At 47.1% G+C, this 19,071-nt stretch overlaps 1 protein-coding gene across 7 annotated transcripts in view; it reads right to left on the bottom strand.

Moving 5' to 3' along the window:
• ABLIM3 (actin binding LIM protein family member 3) overlaps positions 1–19,071 on the bottom strand; it is a 185,163-nt gene that overhangs the window by 135,383 nt on the left and 30,709 nt on the right. For 6 of the 7 annotated variants that reach the window (XM_082382719.1, XM_082382715.1, XM_082382714.1 and 3 more), the window contains exons 1-2: positions 6,967–7,126; positions 6,486–6,581 (exon numbers count right to left, since the gene is read on the bottom strand). In XM_082382719.1, the coding sequence (XP_082238845.1) occupies positions 6,486–6,498 (13 nt within the window). In that variant the 5' untranslated portion in view covers positions 6,499–6,581; positions 6,967–7,126. Of the gene's footprint in view, positions 1–6,485; positions 6,582–6,966; positions 7,127–19,071 lie in introns of those variants that run through there. The other variant, XM_082382713.1, reaches the window with a different exon arrangement.

Genomic DNA, 19,071 nt, shown 5'->3' with positions numbered 1-19,071 from the left:
TTGTGAGAGAGGCACTATTACTACACCCCCTGTGATTATCATTTGAGATGAGGATCAGAGGTACAGAGAAGGTAAGTGACTTGCCCAAGCACACACAGCAAGGAAAGGGCAGGGCTGGAAGGTGAACCCAGCTGTGCCCTTTAAAAACAATTTAACTGGCAAAACACTCAACAAGTAAGAGGTACTCACACACTTCTGGTTGTTTTCTGTTCTTTACAATGGTATCTGGCTAATGCCGGGTATTAGCCAGTTGTTGATATTCACGACACCAGATGTTATCTCAGCCAGATAAAGCTTTTGCCAGATAGGAGTGTTGGCGTTCAGAACTGATATCACTTCCTTCATGCAATGCAAGTACTCTTGAAATCACATTGTGATTTGCAGAGATGTGTTATACTCATTTTGGACTGTTTTAACATCGTTCCTTATATTATTCCTCTAACCATCCTTTAGCCTTAAGTGGTCATTTGTCAACAAGTGCTCCATTCATTTGGGAAGCACTGTTTAAAAAAAAAAATCTCTATTCTTATGAAGTATACAATCATCTCTATTTCATCTGTTCTGCAAATTTAGAATTTCTTTAGAGGGTATCTTCCTGTGTTTGTGTTTACAATGGATCCTTTCCTCTAGGAATTCTTAGAGTTCCTGACCTGGGCAATGACATTAGCAGAGGAAGGTCATCGTGCTCCTTGTGCTGGTGTCTTCAATGCTGAAATCCCTTGCCTCCCCAGATCCACTCTGCTCTCTCTCTACCCTGGGAGGCTGACCATGGTGGGCCCATCAAGCCAGAGCCTTCCTTGCCCTCTGGCTCCCGGTTGGATCGGGTACCGTAGGAAATCCAAGGGAGGAAGGAGAGAGAGGTCAGGATATTTATTCCCCTGGTTCCTTCCTTGGGGTGTTGCCATGAGCTGGCTGCCTTCTGGGAGCCAGAGGCCACAGCTCCCGCCAGGCAGTCCCTCACCTACCGCTTACTGGGTCTCTGGCTTCCTTTTTTTTTTTTTTTTTCCTTTTTAGGTCTGGGGGCAGGTGTGGTAAGAGTGGTAATGGGTCGCTGTTACTAGCCTCCCAGTCTTGGGCCATCCTGGCTTCTCCTTGTTTGTTTCTCTACACCCTTCTCACACACTTGCAAAGACTCCTTCTGTTTAACTCCCCTCAAATTGCACATCTGTTCCCTGCCAGGACCCTAAGACAGATTCTTCTCTTTCACCCTATAACTTGATCAGGTGCAAGGCCATGCAGACTTTATTTTCTAAAGCATCTTTCCCCTTATTTCTATTCTTACAGCCACCCAAATCCTGGCCATCAGACCTTTTCTGAACTAGGCTAATTGTCTCTCATCTAGGATCTAACTTCCTGCCTTGCCCTTTTAGACTCATGCCATGTACAATACCAGGTTAATCATCTTCCTGAAGGCTTCCTGAAAGCCATGGCTCTCTTACGTACAGAACCCAGCGCTGGTCACAATACCAGCAAAACAGGCTAATTTTCAACTAGAGGGTTTGGCTCTTATGACACCATCATTTCAGAACTTTGCTCTACTCAATGGCCAACTCAACTTCAGATTCAACTTCATTCCCTGAGACCCACTACCACTGAGTTTCTCATGTTATTTCACTTAATCCTCACAACAACCCGATTGGCACTACTGCCAACATTTTATAATGATAAAAATTCAGGTTGAGACATAATCTATCCCGTCCAATATTATAGAGAGACTACATGACAGATCTTAAATTTGAACTCAGGAATCCATACCCCAAAGCTTGGGCTTTTACTGCCCCAGTGTGCTGTCTGCTTATCCCATGACATCTTTGTGAGGGTTATATGACCCCTTAATGCTCTCTTCAACAAAACAAAGTCTACTCCAAAAAAGTAGCTTGTTGGCATGCCAAGCCACGATAACAACCAAGGAAGGGGCCATCAGAAGAAGCCAATGAAATGAGGGAGAATGGCTCTTGGTACCACTGTACATGGTATGCAGGACGCTCTCCAACTTCAAGATGAGCCAGCGCTGGCTCTGTGCCTAGGAAAGCCACAGCCTTCAGGAGCTCTGGGAATTCCAACCCAAGCAAAGCACAGCATTTTACGACACACAGAATTGACTCTGGTGCTCAGGGCCTCTGACGTTCTGGGGTCAACTCAGTCTCCCCTGGCTTTGATTCCCAGGTCTTGGGAACTCCTGGGGCCAACAGGGAATGGGAGACACTGACAGGGAATAACCAAAGACTTATTGCTGCCTAAGAAAATGCACATTAGGTGGTGAGGCCCTCGTGGCTCTGGGGATTACATGAGAGCAAGGGGTCTGGGGTCAGTTCTTTGCTTGCTCTGTAGGTTCAGGAAAATGAGACCCAGGGGTGAGTGTGTGATGACACAGACAAGGCTCTGAAGGAACAGGGCCAAGGTGCACAGAAGAGAACATCATCGGGGACTGTTAGCTGGACTGGGGCTGGGAGGGTAAGGAGGGGCCATCCTGGGTGAACAGGGGTGGTGGGCAGAGGGTCTGGTGCTGGTGGCAGGGAACTTTCCAGGAGGGAATGGAAGGAGGCAAACATGACAGGAACATGGGAGAATGTAGAGGCACATGTGGATGAGGCTGGGCTGTGAGCAAGGCTGGGCCACAGGGGACCCTCCAGGCCTTGCTGAGGGGTTTCCTCTCACATCTTAAGAGCAATGGGACCTGCGTTTTAAGCAGAGTGTGATGCGGAGGGTGGATGGGGAGACTGAAGGGGGCTGGAGTAGGTGAAGGGAGACCAGTTAGGAGGCTGCCTCAGCAGGTTGGGAGTCAAATAACAGATCCCTGGAATTAGGTTGGGTGTGCAGGGGGAAGGAAAGGTTGGACAGTAGACCCACCCCACAGAGGCCAAGGTAGAAATGATGACTCTGCTTTCCCTGAAGCCCTTGGCCCAGGGGAGGTACCATCTCAGTACTAGCCCTGGGTGTCCTGCTCATGCCTTTGGTGTCTTGTTCTCTCTGCAAGGAGCCCTCCTCCCCTTTTCCTTACTGGCTCAGAGGGCTGCAGCCTACCTGTTGCATTCTGCCAGGTCTGGACCACCATCCCACTCTACATCTCCAAAATTACCCATTTCTCTCACAGCCCTGCTTTGTGGTGTGCTAAAGCTCAGCTAGAATTCAGAAGAAAGAATTCTGATGAAACTAAAATGTACTCTGAGGAGTTGCTGACTGGGCACTCCCCTGTTTTTGCCACCTGAGACGTGTTTCTTATTAATAAAAAAAAATTTAGAGGGGCTTCCCTGGTGGTGCAGTGGTTAAGAATCCGCCTGCCAATGCAAGGGACACAGGTTCGAGCCCTGGTCCAGGAAGATCCCACATGCCACGGAGCGACTAAGCCCGTGTGCCACAACTACTGAGCCTGTGCTCTAGAGCCCGCGAGCCACAACTACTGAAAGCCCGCGCACCTAGAGCCCATGCTCTGCAACAAGAGAAGCCACTGCAATGAGAAGCCAGTGCACTGCAACGAGGAGTGGCCCCCGCTCGCCGCAACTAGAGAGAGCCCGCGCACAGCAGCGAAGACCCAGCGCAGCCAAAAATAATAAATAAATAATAAATTAATTAATTAAAAAAAATTTACATATACTTACAAAGCAATCCCTCACAATCCTGTTTAATCCTCAAGATCACACTTCCACATTCCTTTCAATTTATGACAAAGATGTGACATCCGAGAGGTTGAGTGACCTGCTCGCTAATTTCATAAAGTCAACAATGACAAGAACCACAATGACTACTGCAGTGACAATGACAGCCTGGCCACCATCGCTGACATGATGCCAGCTACGTCCCGGTTACCACTCTCTGAACTTTACACGACACATGAACAATTATCTCCATTCCACTCTGAGGTAGGTCCCATCGTTCCCATTTTGCAGATGAGACAACCATGCTGAGGACCACACAGTTAATAAGTGAAAATAGGAGAACTAGAACCTGGGCCCACCTGATTGCAGGGCCCGAGCTATATCAACTCCTATGAGCTGTAAGACTGTAGCCGAGGCTCCTCTTCTCCAGATGAAGTGATTAGCAATGTAATAATAAGCGCATGCTTTGCCCCCACCTCAGTGGTGACATCTGAACTGTTGGTTAGGCATGGCACACACTGTCAAAAATGTTATGCATCCAAGTACGTTTCAAAATCCAACAATTAGCTGCATGACTTGAAGAAGTTATTGAACATTAGCTAAAAGGTTTCACCTGTAAAACTGGAGCAATAATGCCCATCTCACAGGTTGCATGTGAGAGTTTGGGTAGATGGTGCAGGTGAAATGCATAGCCCAGTGGCTGGTAAAGAGTGAGGACTCAATAAGTGGAAGTGAAAGAAAAACTGAGTAACAGTTTCTCTTAGGTTCAATTTCAGGCATGAGGATTGAGTTAAGAATTTCACATCCTAAAGGGGAGAGCATTTTTGCTTACATCAGGTCACCCCAAGGACCTCATGCCAACACTCTGTCCCTGTGACCTTATGACCTTGTCACTCCTTCACTCCTGCAATGTCTGATTTCTACCCTCTCCTTTTGCAGACTCCCAGGGTGGGGAGGAACCTCAATGATGATGAAGCCCAGCCTCTAAGCCTGAGCGTGAGTTTCTCCAGTGTGCCCCCAGGCAGCCCTTTGGAGAAGCACTTCCTCTTCGGGAACCTCAGGGGTCCCCAAGGCTGTCCAAGTCACTCTGTTTATTTTCCACTACTCCCAGAAAATAAACACACTCTCCCCACTTAGAAAAAGTATATGAGACTGGAATGGCATTTTTGTTAGTCCTCTTCTTCTGCAGTATTCAATTCTATTGGTTGTTATTTGAAAATTTTAAAAAAGTAAAATCTGTTTCCTTCTTTTAGGAATACTCAGTGTTGCTAATGGGATGAGAGTTCCTTATGATTCCAAAGAGAGAAAAGGGCAGGGTCTGTTGCTTGTTACCTTATTTCTTAGTTCCTTGAAAAATAAATGAGCCATCTATCTCTTCTGTCGTTTAGTGAGAAAGGACTCCCATAAAAACATTTTTTCCCCTAGAGACAGTGAGAAGCGACAGGCAGTTCACATCCTTACTTGTCTGAGAGCTCACAGATGCAAATATGTGGCCCATTAGGTGATCAGTTCTACCTAATTTTGCTCTTTTCCTGAGCCTGGTGTGAAGCCGCGGCCCTGTTCCAGATTGTCAAAATCAAGAGGCAAAATTCTTGGGCTGTAAGAGGCAGAGGGAGTCCAGCTACACTCGCTTGCTTAGCATAGCTATGTAATACACAAAGGAAGACAGCAGAGAGATGAGTCATACAAATACATAGTAAATAAATATATTTCATTTCCATCTCCCTGGCTTTCGCTTTGTTTTCCCCCCTTCCATGCCAACAGCCTTGAAATGGAGGGAGGGTGAGGAAACTGGGTTTGGTCTGGGCACAGCCTCAGAAGGTACTGATTTGTATGGCCGTGTTTCTCAGCTCTAGCTGTTTTAGAAGAAACTTGCAGATTCTTAGATTAGAAGGACCTCTAATTCAACCCTCCTCATTTCACAGATGAGCAATTTGGGATCCAGAGAGGAGATGGCAAAGTCATAGACCCAGGGAAGTCAATGTTCCTAGGGGTTCTCTGGTTTAACAACCCCACCTGCTGCTAAATAACCCAGACAAGCAAAGCTGGTCGGGAGGCAGGAGGGGGGGACTTGAACCCCGACCTCCCTCCAGGTGGCACCCACGCCACCCGCCCCAGCAGGTGCCCATGGTCAAAGGGACTATATTGAAGAGAAAGGGATTGGGCCTCGAATTTCTTACTGCATTTCTCAGCAGCTGAGGCTCAGCCCAGCAGCAAAATGTCTGGTGCTGGCTACGCAAAGCAGTTGCTGCTTCTGGGATGTTAGAGACCTTGGCCAAAGGGCTTGTCTCTTTTCTCTCATTCTCATGATGGCTAAAGAGCCTGCAGGTGTGTGAAAAAATCAGCCCTGTGCCCCTGGGGCTGCCTGCACACAAGAGCAGGATATTTCACAATCTCCAGACTCAAAGGTGGTTTCCTGATGATTTGTTTATCAAACTGCTCGTTCCTATCCCACGGCCTGCCCACATCCACCCACCCACCCACCCACCAGCCCGAGGCCAGCCTCCCGGCTCCTCCCAGCTCCAGGACAAGCAGGGCCTTCCTTGGCTTTCCAGCTGTGAGCCCAGAGGTCTCCTCAGAGCCCCCCCAGTCAGACAATGGCCACACTACTGCTTCCGAGGCCTTCCCAGGCATTGCTAGAAGGAGACAAGCAGGCTTCCCCACAGAGACAAGTGGCGCTGCCAATAAAACATGAGCACATCATCGTGAAAAGCCGGAGCCATATCCCTGTGCCCAGGAGGGAGCACAGAAAGGACCAAGGAGGAGTCTGGGGGCCATGTGTCCCCCCGTGCCAGGCTTCCTTCCTCCTTCCAGGCAGCCCCAGCGCCGGCTCCTGCACCTCCCGCCCCCACCCTGTTCCCATGGCAAAGAAGAGGAGGACCCACTTACTGCTCGTGTTCATGGTGATGCCTTTGCACTGGGTCTTTCAATACGGAGACTCCAGATGCTTTTTAAATCTTGCGATCTTCCGACCTCACTCATCACCTGGGGGTGAAAAGGGCAGTCCAGTGTCAGCTCTGTATCCTCAGGTGCTCTCTCTCTTTCTGCTGTCCCCCTCTCAGTCTGGGCTGCAGCCCCTGGCCTTGAAGGCGAGGGGGCTAATGGGCGCAGGTGAGAGCAGGAAGGAGGAGGAGGCAGAGAGGACGCGGGCGCCGGGTCCGCCCGCTCCCGGGACCCGACTGCCGGCCGAAGCAGGGCTGGTAGCGCCTGCTCGCGCGCACCCCGACTACTGCAGCCCAGCGGCTCGGGAGCCCAAAGGGGGTGTGGACCACAGGGAGGCAGGGCGGGGGCAGCGCGCGGGGCGCCGGGCTCCGCTGGGCAGGGCGTCCCCACCCGGGCGCCGCGAGCAGCGACCCGCCCCAGGACCCACCTCTCGGCCAGCGTCGGGAGCCAGAGGCCCCTGCCCGGGCCCCTGCGACCGGTTCATGAATCCTGGTCCTCGTCTGGGGTCTCGAATTCCAAGGCGAGCAAAGCGAAATAGGAGAGCTCGACATCCATGATGCGGGCTCTCGGGGTGGCTGCGCAGGGGGCGCGGCCGCTCGCTGCTGCCACCTGCTGGACGTGTCGGCGCGTGTCCAGGCCCCGCCCCGCCCGGGCTTCTCCCTGGGTCCTGGGCTGTGAAGGGGGTCGGATGGGACCCTGTGTCCTGCGGCCAGCAAGGGGGTACTTGAGCGCTGTTTCCCTCCCTTGATTCTGGGGTCTAAGGGCTAGACCATGATAGGAAAATAGACCTTTCATCGGGAAGGGCTGTGAAGAAAGGATTGGCTTTGCAGGAAGACAGTGTTCACTTCCAACTCTGCTTCTCACCAGCTGGGTGTAGTCTGGTCTTGAGCAGGTGACTGCTGTCTCTGCCTCTTCGTCCCCAAGTGTAGAAGGTGGCGACTGGACACGTGGATAAGAGATTAGGGGTTCCTCCAGTCTGCTAACTTCTGTCCCTACCTCCCCCTTCATACCCCTTATCGCTGACTCATTTGTTACAATGTTTTTAATCATCCCTCTTCTCCATGAGAATATTAGCTCCATCAAAGTATGGGTCTTGTCATTTGGGATCACTGCCAGGCCCTCAATACCTAGAAGAGCACCTGGCACATAGTGGGTATCAATAAATATTTGTTGACAAAATGCCCCAGGTCTCTCCTGGATCTAATATCATGCAGCCCTCAAGGGTAGAAGCTCTAGGAACCCCCGCCTTGAAACACCTCCCTGTCTGAGGCAAACAGCAGGTGTGTACCCTCATGACTCAACCTCACTGGTTCACCCAGTTTTGTATGGCCAAAAGTTTTCTTTTTCCTGGAATCAGTTTTTGTAGGTGTGTATTAAAGAGACCTAAATTCTGATTCTCTTGGTCATGGTGAATTCAGTGAGGTGAGATTTTTTACATTCCCCTGACTACTTGCCCTGTCACCTTCTGAACCTAGTTCGTGGTCACAGAACTATGATTTCGGAGTGTAGAAGAACAAGACTGAAAGGACACATAATCCCTGTGTATAGCATGTCTCTGGTTAGAGCATGGGTAGAATAAAAAAGCTGTGAACACTCACACCCCCAATTTGTAGACAACGAAACAGTGGGTCAGAGAGGCTGAGCCACCTGCCCTCAGACACACAACATGTGGCGGCAGAACTGGACTAGAGCGTCTCATTTCTAGGTTGGTCCCTTGTGAGAGTGAGTCACTGCATCAGTCTGAGATGCCAGGGTAAGGGTAGGTGGACACCCTCTTAAAACTGGGGAAAGAACATCTTTTAGATAAATACAATGTTTCTGCCTTACACAGGGTGAAAAACTTTGATATGGCTCAGGACCCCAAGATGTGACAGCGATTAAAGGACCTTTAGATAAATTGAAGGGTCAATGGCTGAAACATGTTTTGATAGCTTATTAAGAGTTGTTGCCAATGGAGGGGGAACCTCCTCACAATTTTGTTTGTATAATAATCACCTGAGAGATCTGCAAAAATGGCTTCTGGTTCCCTTGCTTTGCATTTTAAACAAGCATCCCAGGTGATTCACAGACCACTCTTTGCTACTGAAAAGGCCTAGAATAACTTTGAAAACATAGTAGTGCTTAATACATACTTAAATGATTCCCAAAGATCTCTTTAGAGACCCCCTACATTTTCAGATTGAGATTCTTTATTCAATTCCCAAGTTACATGTAACTTGCTAGGTTCTAATTTTTTTTGCCCTGGGAGAAAGTTCAGGTAAATTTAATATGTAAAATTAAGACTTTTCAGTGAACATATTTAGTTATCACCCAAAACCTCAATGTTCAGAACTTTTCAGATTTCAGGTTTACATAGTCAAATAAAAGCATATCATTCATTCATTCATTCAGCAGTCATTTATTGAGTGTCTACTTGGTGCTAGGCCCTGTGCTGGCAGCTGGGGATACAACAAGACAGACAAGGACCCTGGCCTCCTGGAGCATAAATCTTTTGGGAGGAGTGAGGATAGACAGTAACTAACTAAGACAAGTATGAATTAGGTAAACAAGATGGTGGCTTGGTTAAGAGATCAGGAGCAGTTTCCAGCCTGTCTGATTTTCAGTCTTAGCTCCATCGTTTACTAGCAAGAGACTCAGCCTCTATAAGCCTCAAATTCTTCATCTATAAAATGGTTATAATATGGTACCTACCTTATGGATTGTTGTGTGTATGATAATATTCAGTGTAATGCTTGGCAAATGAAGACGATGTATGCTAATTATTAATATCATCCCTCATTTATACCTACCCTCAGAGACAGTCCTGTCATTTTCTACTGATGTAGAACTTTTGGGCTTTTCCATAGAGCGGTGGCCATGAAAATATGCCTCAGAATTTTCCAATTACAGGGGGCTTAACTGACCAGCTCTTCTTGTCTAGGGTTCTTTTAATACTACATCCACCTGGGTGCTGATGAATTCAGCTCTTTGGAGAGACCATTGGTCCAGTCTAAAAGCGCCAATTAGCTTCTGTTGGGGAAACAATCTTATCTTCCCTGAGCAGTTATTAGGATAGGAAGAAAAGGGTTAAAAGAGGCTAAAAAAGCAATACCCGTGAGGATGTCCACAACAATCAGAGGCAGCCGGGAAAGACGCAGGAGGAAGCTGGGGGTGGGATCCTTGGTGGAATCAGCTGTGAAAATCATCAGGAAAGCAGAATCTTGGCTCTGCCCTCACAAGAGAATGGAGCTGAGAACCGCAGAGCAGAGGGTCCCTTTGTTTGGAAGTTTGTTTTGAACTTTATGACTCCAGAATGGAGATAAACAAGTCTCACTCAGGCAAATGCTCCTGGTGTTGGAAAACCAGGTGGCAAAACCATTGGGAGACAGATTTTCCACCTTGTTCAATGGGAAAGAGGAAAACTTGGGGGCTTCACCCAGGCCGCTGCCTGCTTCTCTTCTCCTCAAAGAGCCCCCTTCTTTCCTGACTTCCTGTCCCTAACTGGGGTGGTCTCTGGCTCTCCTCTCCACTTCCTGCCCCCTCATTGCTATTATTGCCTAACACGGCCCTAGGCCCCAACTTTTCTTTCCAGTTGCGTTTCTCTTGTTCCCATCCAGCTCCATCCTATACTTCTGTCCTCCACATCAGCCTGCCCCCCTCACCCCACTCCTGTGCTGCTCCTGTCCATTCATGAGTACACCCTCATCCATCCTCATCTTGAATACAAAAATCCTTGTGGCCTATGAGGGGTGGGAACAGTGGGCAGAGATAGGTACTTGTGATCTGATAGTTTCTACTTGCCATCCCTAGACTATCTGAATATCCCTCCAAGGGGGAGTACTATACTTATTTTTATTTGAAAAATAATGTGTAGTTTTTAATGACATGAGACAGATCTACATGCAGTAGTGAGGGAAGATTTTCACTGTATGTGATTAAGTAAGAAAAGAAAATTGCAGAAAAATATATACAGTATGTCCTTCTTTAGGATAATGTATATATGTGGGTATATTGTATTATATATGATATAATACATATATAATACAGAGAACATACAGCACATACAAAATATATCATGTAAAATAGTTAAACCAGTTTTTCCACAAATGGGATCCTATATAGGTACTACATATACATAGATCTATAATGCATAGAGAAAGACCTGGAAGGGCACACTCCTAATTACCAGGCCCTCGGATCAGGTGAGATTTTGGATTATGTAGGTTTAACAAAATCATTTGGACACATGTAAGACGAGAGATTTTGGCAGTAATTTATGTAAAGAACTAAGGTATGCCTTTGTTTTTTAGTTCATTCATTTGTTCATTTATTCAACAACTTCCGATTGAGTGTTTATTCCATGCCAAGCACTGCGTGGCCAGGAACAGTGGGGAGGACACAATACATAAACACACAGACGACTTATTGCAATCTGCAAAGTAAGAGAAGAGGGGGCAATCATGGACACTAAGGGACGGGTGTCTCCCTAACAGGTGACATTTGAGCTGAGGCTAAAGAGGAAGGAACCACCATCATGATTTGGTGTGGGGCTGGGGGAAGGAGAGGGTGCAGAATTAAGCGGCAAAAGAGAATCACAGGTCCGTGGGGGAGGCAGGACAGGACACGAGTGATGGGTCTCATGGCTTCTTTGTGGAAGAGCTGAGTGGAATGCAAATAGTCAAGACCACGTTCAGGATTAATGGACCTGGAATGGAAGTTGCTCCGCTGGGCTGGGAGGTTGGAGGTCCTGCTTACAGTCCTGACGCAGCAGGATGTGAATTAGCCTGGAGGCGGTGGAATAAAATGGTTTGAATTAGAGTCCTGACTCTGCTCTTCACAGCTGTGTGACCTTAGGGAAGTGACTTAACCTCTCTAGGCCATAGCTTCTTAGCATGTAAAGCTGAGATTATAGCAATACCTCCCTCACTGTGAGCATCAACAGCAATGACAGATGTAACGACTTAGTACCGTGTCAGACATCCAGTACGTGCTCATACACCTGGCTCTTATTTGCTCTGGAACAACCAGACTGACTTGTAAGGTGACACTCTCTAGGCCAGAGTTTCTACATTTACAAATGGAAGATTGGACCACATGAGTCCTGAGGTTCCTTTCACTCTAATGCTATTGATTCTAAGCATTTGAGTGTCCTGTGGTTGGAGTTTGGCAGAAGGTCTGACCATGTTCTAGGCTGGTGCAGGGACCCTTGATCCCCCAGGTTTGTGATGAGACCCAGGTCTGAGTGAAGAGTGGTCTTCCCCCCAGGAGATGTGTGGTAATTCCTAACCCCATGTCTACACCTCTTTTCTTCCTGGGGAAGCTCCCAAAACTAAGTGGAATTGGCAGGACACAGGCCTGTTTTTCTGGTTGAGACAGCTTTGTGATGGGGGCCATGCTTTTCCTCTTGTTCCTCATATTGTTTTGTGGAGAAATGTTAAAAAAAAAAAATCAAAGGGGTTCCTGAGGTCTTTGGGAAGCTTCTGGGGGGAACAAAGGAACTGGCTTTGAGATCAGAGTGTCGGGGGCTGCAGCGCTGGCTGTGGGGGGCTCCGGGCAGACGGTCCCACTGCAGGGTTCTGCTGAGGCCTCATGCTCACATCCGACCACAGCTTGAACCTCCTTCCTGACAGCCACCCTGCCAGCAGAAGCAAGGAGCTGGGGTGGAGCCAGCTCCGGATGGGAATCTGGGAGACATGAGAGCTGGACTCAGGCCTGCCGTTCCCTTGGCCAGCCTTCTCTGGGCTCAGTTTCCGTGTTGGTACAACCTAAAAGGGACCTCAGTGAACCTATCCTACTCTTCCACTTTAAGGATTAAGAGATTGTCTTACCCAATTATTATTCACCAATAATTTCTCTTCTGCCTACGCTTCTGCTGGTAGTGCCCTCTTCTGTGCTTCCCTTAGATAAAGTCAGTTATTTCCTTAAGATTCCCTCAAGTCTCATCTTCTCCTGGAAGTCATCCTCTGGGCTCAGATCAGTCATTAAGGGGGCCCCCTTATCTTAGACCCTCCCTCCCTTCGGCTCCCAGCACAGAGGGATTCCTTGGCCTTTCAGTGAGTCTGTCCATCTTGGAAACTGAACACATGTTGTTTGTTCCCTATACCTGGTTTGCTTTTCTCCTGTTTCTTTGCAAAGCTAGAATCTCCTCATCCCCTAGGTCTTAGCTTAATTGCCACTTCCCTAGAGAGGGCTTCCGTGACCAGCTAGCTAAAGTATCCCAGAAAGTATCTTTAATGAATGGGTGGAGTAAAAGCCTCTCAGACAACGTGGACTTATTCACCTCTTCTTAGAGTTCAGTTACATTAGCTCCCATGTCCTCTTCCCCCAAATCTGGTTCTCTTCTCTCTTTATTCACTTGGCTCTTTAAGAACTAAATTCTATTTAAAAAAAAAAAAAAAAGAATGTCTATATGTGTATAACTGAGTCACTTTGCTGTACAGCAGAGATTGGTACTACATAGTAAACCAACTATACTTCAATTTAAAAAATAAATAATTTTAAAAAAAAGAACTAAATTCTATCTCTGAATATGGTCTTCCACTAAATCCTTTAGAATCTGCTGAGGATGCATGCCTTTCCCAGAATTAAGGATTACAAATGGGTCTTCACAGCTACACAGCTGGGAAGAACAGTGCTGCCCTGTGCATGAGAAAAGGACTGGGAATCAGAAGACCTGGGTTCCAGGTTTGCTCTCACGTCCTAGCTATGTGACCTTGGGCAACTAATTAATTCTTGTTGTCTCAGCCTCCTCAGCTATAATGAATAACAGCATCCATTAAACATGATTATATGTATTATAATTCTCCCTTTCCTGTGTGTATCTCGAAGTTGTTCCAGGAATGAAATGAGAAACTGTGTGCTTTGTAAATTAAAGTCTATGCAAAGTAAGTGGTGATTATTTTTCCCTCATCTCATTATAACTTAGCGATTCAAGCTCAGTTATTTACTCAGAATTTGCAAAAGGTGACATCATATCCCCTGATATCCAGGAAGGCCACGGAAAGGGGCAAGCAGAACTCAGCAGTATAAGTGCACTAGTCATCTCCCCAGGAACACCATTAGAGTGCATGCCACTGCCTGGAGTGACACATCGCAATCCACGGGCCTCCTGCAACACCTTATAACCTCTGAAAGGGAATCAAACCTCTAGTTGTGAGAGAAACCTACAGGTTCACTACCTGGGACCATCAAGTTTTAGATCCCTATTACTGTGAGAGCTCTTAGTATTCATCAAAAATAAGTTCCCCCTCCTACGGAGTCCCAAAGGCGGTGGGAATTGGCTAATGTCATGCAGTGAACTAATGGCGAGGAAAGGTCTCCGGGGTCTAGATGACCACTAGATTGCTAGAAATTCTCATGACTGATTTTCTTCCATTTGGAAATTGCATCTAAGAGTAAAGTCCTCCTCCTGTCATAGAGGAATGCCCACAAAGGGGACAGAGAGGAAATCCCATTGCAGCATTATTTCATTTGTAATACAAAGAGAACGGGAAACAGTTTAAATTACAATCCATAGGGATGTTGTGGCATTATCATACCAAGGAATATTACACAGCAATTAGCAAAAATGAGGTGGGTGTTATATAACCTGAATAAGCTATTCAAGACCTATTTTCTGGTGGGGGGCAAAAACAAATTGCAGAGCCACTACATACAGTATGCTACAATTTATTAAGATGAACCCATAAAAATCCCACTATCTTTTCCAGGAGTAAACACATATGCATTTTAAGGCATAAGAAATGGTCTGGAAGGCTTCCCACTTAACTGATAATAACAGTATTCAGCTCTAGGTGGGATAGAGGTGCAGGGCTGACAAGATGACCAGGATTGGAGGAGAGGAGTTTAGGGGACATGAGCCTTAGGGACCATGTTTTATTTCATTTCTTTCTTTTTTTTTTCTTTTTAAAGAAACATACTCATGAGTTCCTGTGTGATTAAAAATTAATAATAATGATTAAAAAAATTATCTTCAGGGTCTATTGAGCCCTTCCTCTGGGTTGGCAGGGCTGATTCATGATTGACTGACCTTTTATGGGTCATGGTGACTAACGGGAAGGGAGGGTCCACTTTCCATACCCATGCTGTCTGGTCACTCTGCTCCTGGGGGCTCCCTTGGCCTTTGGAGGCCTGTTCCATGCCAGGTCCTGAGAATGAGCATAGCGTGGCTGGAGTCCAGTGCTGCAGGGTCCTCCTGTAACTGACCTGGTGACTCGACATGATGGGAAGGTCTGCCCATCACAGTGGACACAGAACTATAAAAACCATGAGCCTAGAGGCTCCAGTTCAAATCTCAGCCCTGCTTCCATATTCCAGGGGGATGTCGGGCCAGTGCCTGCAGTCCCAGCAGGCTGCCTTGCCCAGGCTCTGACCTTCTCTCCTGGCATCTCCCCCTCACTCACCCTGTTCTACCCACACAGGCTTCCTTTCTGTGCACCCTGCCGCCCACCCTTGCCCTGGGCGTTCATGCTGCTGTTCCTTCTGATCTGAACTTCTTCCCTCCAATGTCCATGTGACTGGCTCCTTCTTGTGGTTCCGGACTTATCTCTAGTGAAAGTTTCCTCCTCGAGAGGCTTTCCAAGTCATCCTTCCCTGGCAGTCCCTCTCTGTCACAGTGTGCTGTTTTATTTTCCCCAGAGAATGGACACCACTGGAAGTTATGTTGTTCAATTTGTTTGTGCACTTTTACCCACTGTGTTGTCCACTGGAAGCTAGGGGCCTTAGAAGCGGGCACCTGTCCTGTCCTCCTCTGGAGCTCATGTACCAAGAATGGTGTCTGGCACATAGTAAGTGCTCAGTAAAGATTATGGGAATGTGCAACCTTTACAAGCCCAGTGAGAAGACTGCACTTGGAGAAGAAGGACCCAAGTTTCCTTCCAGTCCCCTCCAGTCTGGAGTTGAATCCCTGAGTCAGGCAGGATTGGACAAAGGGACAAGCCCCATGGCTCCTCTTCCCAAGTTGGCCACCACAAGGCTGAAGGTGTGGGGCTTGTGACTTAATGCCCAGATGCTTTAATTTGCTCATCTGGAAGATGAAGGGATTGGACTAGATGCTTCTTTTCAGCTCCAAGCTTTTACTATGCTATAAAATATAAATGGTTTGGGTCCACGTGCTCAAATCAAGATATATGCTTGAATACACTTTCTTTAATATGCCCTTAATATCAATTTAGTGTTGTTTTTTCCCCCATTTTCCTCTTTCTCATAAAAAATGGAATGCAGAGTGTGTGGCAGCATGGTCTCTGGTGCACTGTAATATGGAGCCCTTTATGCAAAATTCATTATTGAATCAAAGGCTGCAGTTTTCTCTCCTCATTTGTTTCTTTGCTCTCCAAACAATTTTCAGCGTTGACATCTTTATTAGTGTCCTTTGGCCTTTTAGCAGAATGAAAATTCTGTGTATCTAGTCATTGGGGCCGTATTTTGAATATGACTAAGTGGATATACAGAAGAATACAGAATATTTGTTCCAAAACCCCTCGTTCAGGTACGTGGATTGGGGAGTAAGGAGGGTGAGTCCCTGAATTCCCATGCAGCAGAAAGGAGCCGAGTCAGCTTGGTCTCTGGGGCCAGATTCTGATTTCAGTACTGTGTCTTTACTTCTCATTGGAGAGGTAACTGAGCAAGGTGCCCTTGATTTGGAGGCTGGAGGCCAAAAGCATTATAAAGCTTCCTTTTACTGAGAGTTTGCTGTGTGCCAAGCACTGGGCTAAGGGCTTTGCAGACATTATCTCACTTAACTTAAATTTTTCCAAGCGCCCTATGAGGTAGGAATTGTTATTACCCCATTTTTCAGATGGAGAGATTGAGACTTAGAGAGGGTAAATCAAGTGTCTAAGGTCATGTAGGAGTGGAGCTCAGATTTAAACCCAGGCTGTCTGATGCTAGAACCTACAGTCTTTCCCCCTACCGATACTTGTACCTGTGTAGTACAGGATTTAATACATATCGTGGAGTGAGGTCTGCTTCTGCTAGGACAAGGTGCAGTTAATAAAAATAATCCCTAACATTCAAGTTTCTAACTAAGATTTTAAAAGTAGCAATGATTTCAAAAAATGATTATGTTTATAACAAAGATACCATTCATTCCTTCTATAAACACACAAGCACTTGCTATGTGCCAGGAGAATATGTATACTTTGCTGTCCCAAATAGAGACAGTCCCTGCCCTCATGGGGCTTATAGTCATTTGACACCTGAGGAAATGAAAGTTGAGACATTTTGCACAACATGTCCATTTTTATCCAGCTTGTCAGTGACAGAACTGGCATTCAAACCCAACCATGGGATCCCTTAGCTACTAAATTTCCTGCTCAAAGGAAAGCAAGAACTCTAAGGTGTCCAATTTGAATAACTGCCTATAATCTCTTTCCCCTGATCTGTGGAAGTATTCGAATAATTATTCGATAAGTTGCCAAAGATATGGATCAGTATGAGTGGATGGAATAGGGCAGTGTTTCTTCACAGTGGCACCACTGATATTTTGGGCTGGATAATTCTTTTCTATGGGGGCTGTCCCGTGCATTGCAGGATGTGTAGCGGCATCTCTGGCCTCTACCCACTGGAAGGCAGTGGCCAGTTGTGACAACCAAAAATGTCTCCCAATATTATCAAATGTCCCCCTGGAGGCAAAACTGCCCCTGGTTGAGAAACACTGGAATTGGGTAATGAAAAATAAAACACTCACCAAAAAACCCTCTGTTGCTCCACGCCAATGTAGTGTTACATATATGGGATGCACATCATATCAGAGGTTAGGACCCCAAATCTCATTTAGTTAAAATAATTCTGGAATGACTTAGAAGCCTGGGGTTGTGGTACGACCATAGTTTGCTCAGGTGTGATTGTTTTTTCTGCAGCTCCAATGCCCTGCCTGTGCTGCTCCCCTGCTGGTTAAGTCTTTAAATTAATTTTGGCGTGGATCAGAAGATTAAGAAAGGAGAGCTAGTCATTGAAAGATCCCTGAAGTCTATACTCTGTCCCTCATCCTTGTGAAACGAACCCCTGGGACAGTATTTGCCAAAATTTCAGCTAATCAAAATCATCTAGGAGGTATATAAAAAATTTCCATTGACCTTCTCCCCAGAGATTTTGATCGCCTGTTGTGCTCTAACCCTTTAAGGAGACACCTCGTGCTTCCTTTCCAAGGTCACCTCTGCCACCCCACACTTAGCCATGAAATTCTCCTCCTCTTCTCTTCTCCAACCACCTTCTTCTTTTGTTTATTTACATATTAACAATGACACATTCACAAGTAAATTATAGGTGCTAAAAACCTCAGATAACACAGAGTTCTTTAAAAAAAAAAAAAAAAGAATACGGTTGTCCCTTCTCCTACCCCCATTCCACCCCCTCACTGGCTACAGGAGGCCAGGATGTTGTCTGCCCTGCTCACTGCTGATCTCTCATCCAGCCCAGTGAGCGGCACAGGGAGGGCACTCGATGTGCATCTGTGGAATGAATGAACAAATCGCCATCATCTGATCCCTTTCCTATACATCCGAAGTCATATATATAGTGTGCTTCTGTACGTAAATGGGACCACACTGTATGTGCTATATACAGGTTTCTTCAGTTTTTGCCTCATAGTATGTCTTAGAGGTCTTCCCTTGACTCTCTATCTAGACCTGCTTCATGGTTTTTCACTGCTGACTAAATGCACCATCATTATTTGCCCACCTCCACACTGATGGGCATTTAGGTTCCTTCCATTTCTCACTATTTCCAGCCATGCTGCTGCACAGGCTGTGGGTGCCCAGGTGCCCAGGAAAGACACCTGAGGTGGGCTCGCTGGGTGGAAGGGCTCCCCCTTGCTCTCCCATTCCCTGAAAACCTGACTTTCTCTTCAAGATAAGCTGGACTGAGGAGAAATTCTCTTCCCTGGGAGTGTCAGACCTTGGGCTTGTACTTGGCAAACACACACACACCCCATCCTATCCCAGCCTGCTCACTAGGGAACCTAATTTAAAAACATGAACTGATTAATTTGTCATGTTTTGTGGAAGCACGCTGAACTGAGAGTCCTGAGGTTTGAGGTCTGAGGGAGGCTTTGCCACAGAATTGCCTAAAAGTGTTGAACGAATGACTTAGTCTTTATGGGGCTCAGTTTCTTTATCTTTAACTGGGGTTGGGGAGTGGACGCGTTACTGTAAGGACACCTTCACTGCTCACCTTCCAGGGTGAGGCGTCGGTTGCCTGCCCTTGACGCCAGGTTGGATGTGGGAGCCAAGAAACAGGAAACTGACGTTTTGGAAAGAGCAGTCATCAGTCCTGGGTGAGGTCAGAGCTGGCAGCGTGGTGACCTCTGCCCTGGTCAGAAGGTCAGCAGCCAGGCCTCCTCCCTGAGCTGCTGGGCTAGTTCCTCAGCTGACCCCTGGCAAGGGCTCACTTTCACCCCTTGCAGAGGAAAGTCTGGGCGTCACCTCGCCCGTGGTGTGGTGACCTATCTGCACCTGGGACAGCCGCGTGTCTACACCGCACAGACGCGGATCAGTCCTCCTGGCAGAGCTTCGGGCGCTAACCAGAGTAGTGAGGACCAGGGCCCCGCAGTTCC

This window comes from Balaenoptera borealis (assembly GCF_965194805.1).
Source record: "Balaenoptera borealis genome assembly, chromosome: 2".
Taxonomy (NCBI): domain Eukaryota; kingdom Metazoa; phylum Chordata; class Mammalia; order Artiodactyla; family Balaenopteridae; genus Balaenoptera; species Balaenoptera borealis.
The sequence above is the reverse complement of the archived record's forward strand: the minus strand, read 5'-3'. Positions and strand labels throughout refer to the sequence as shown.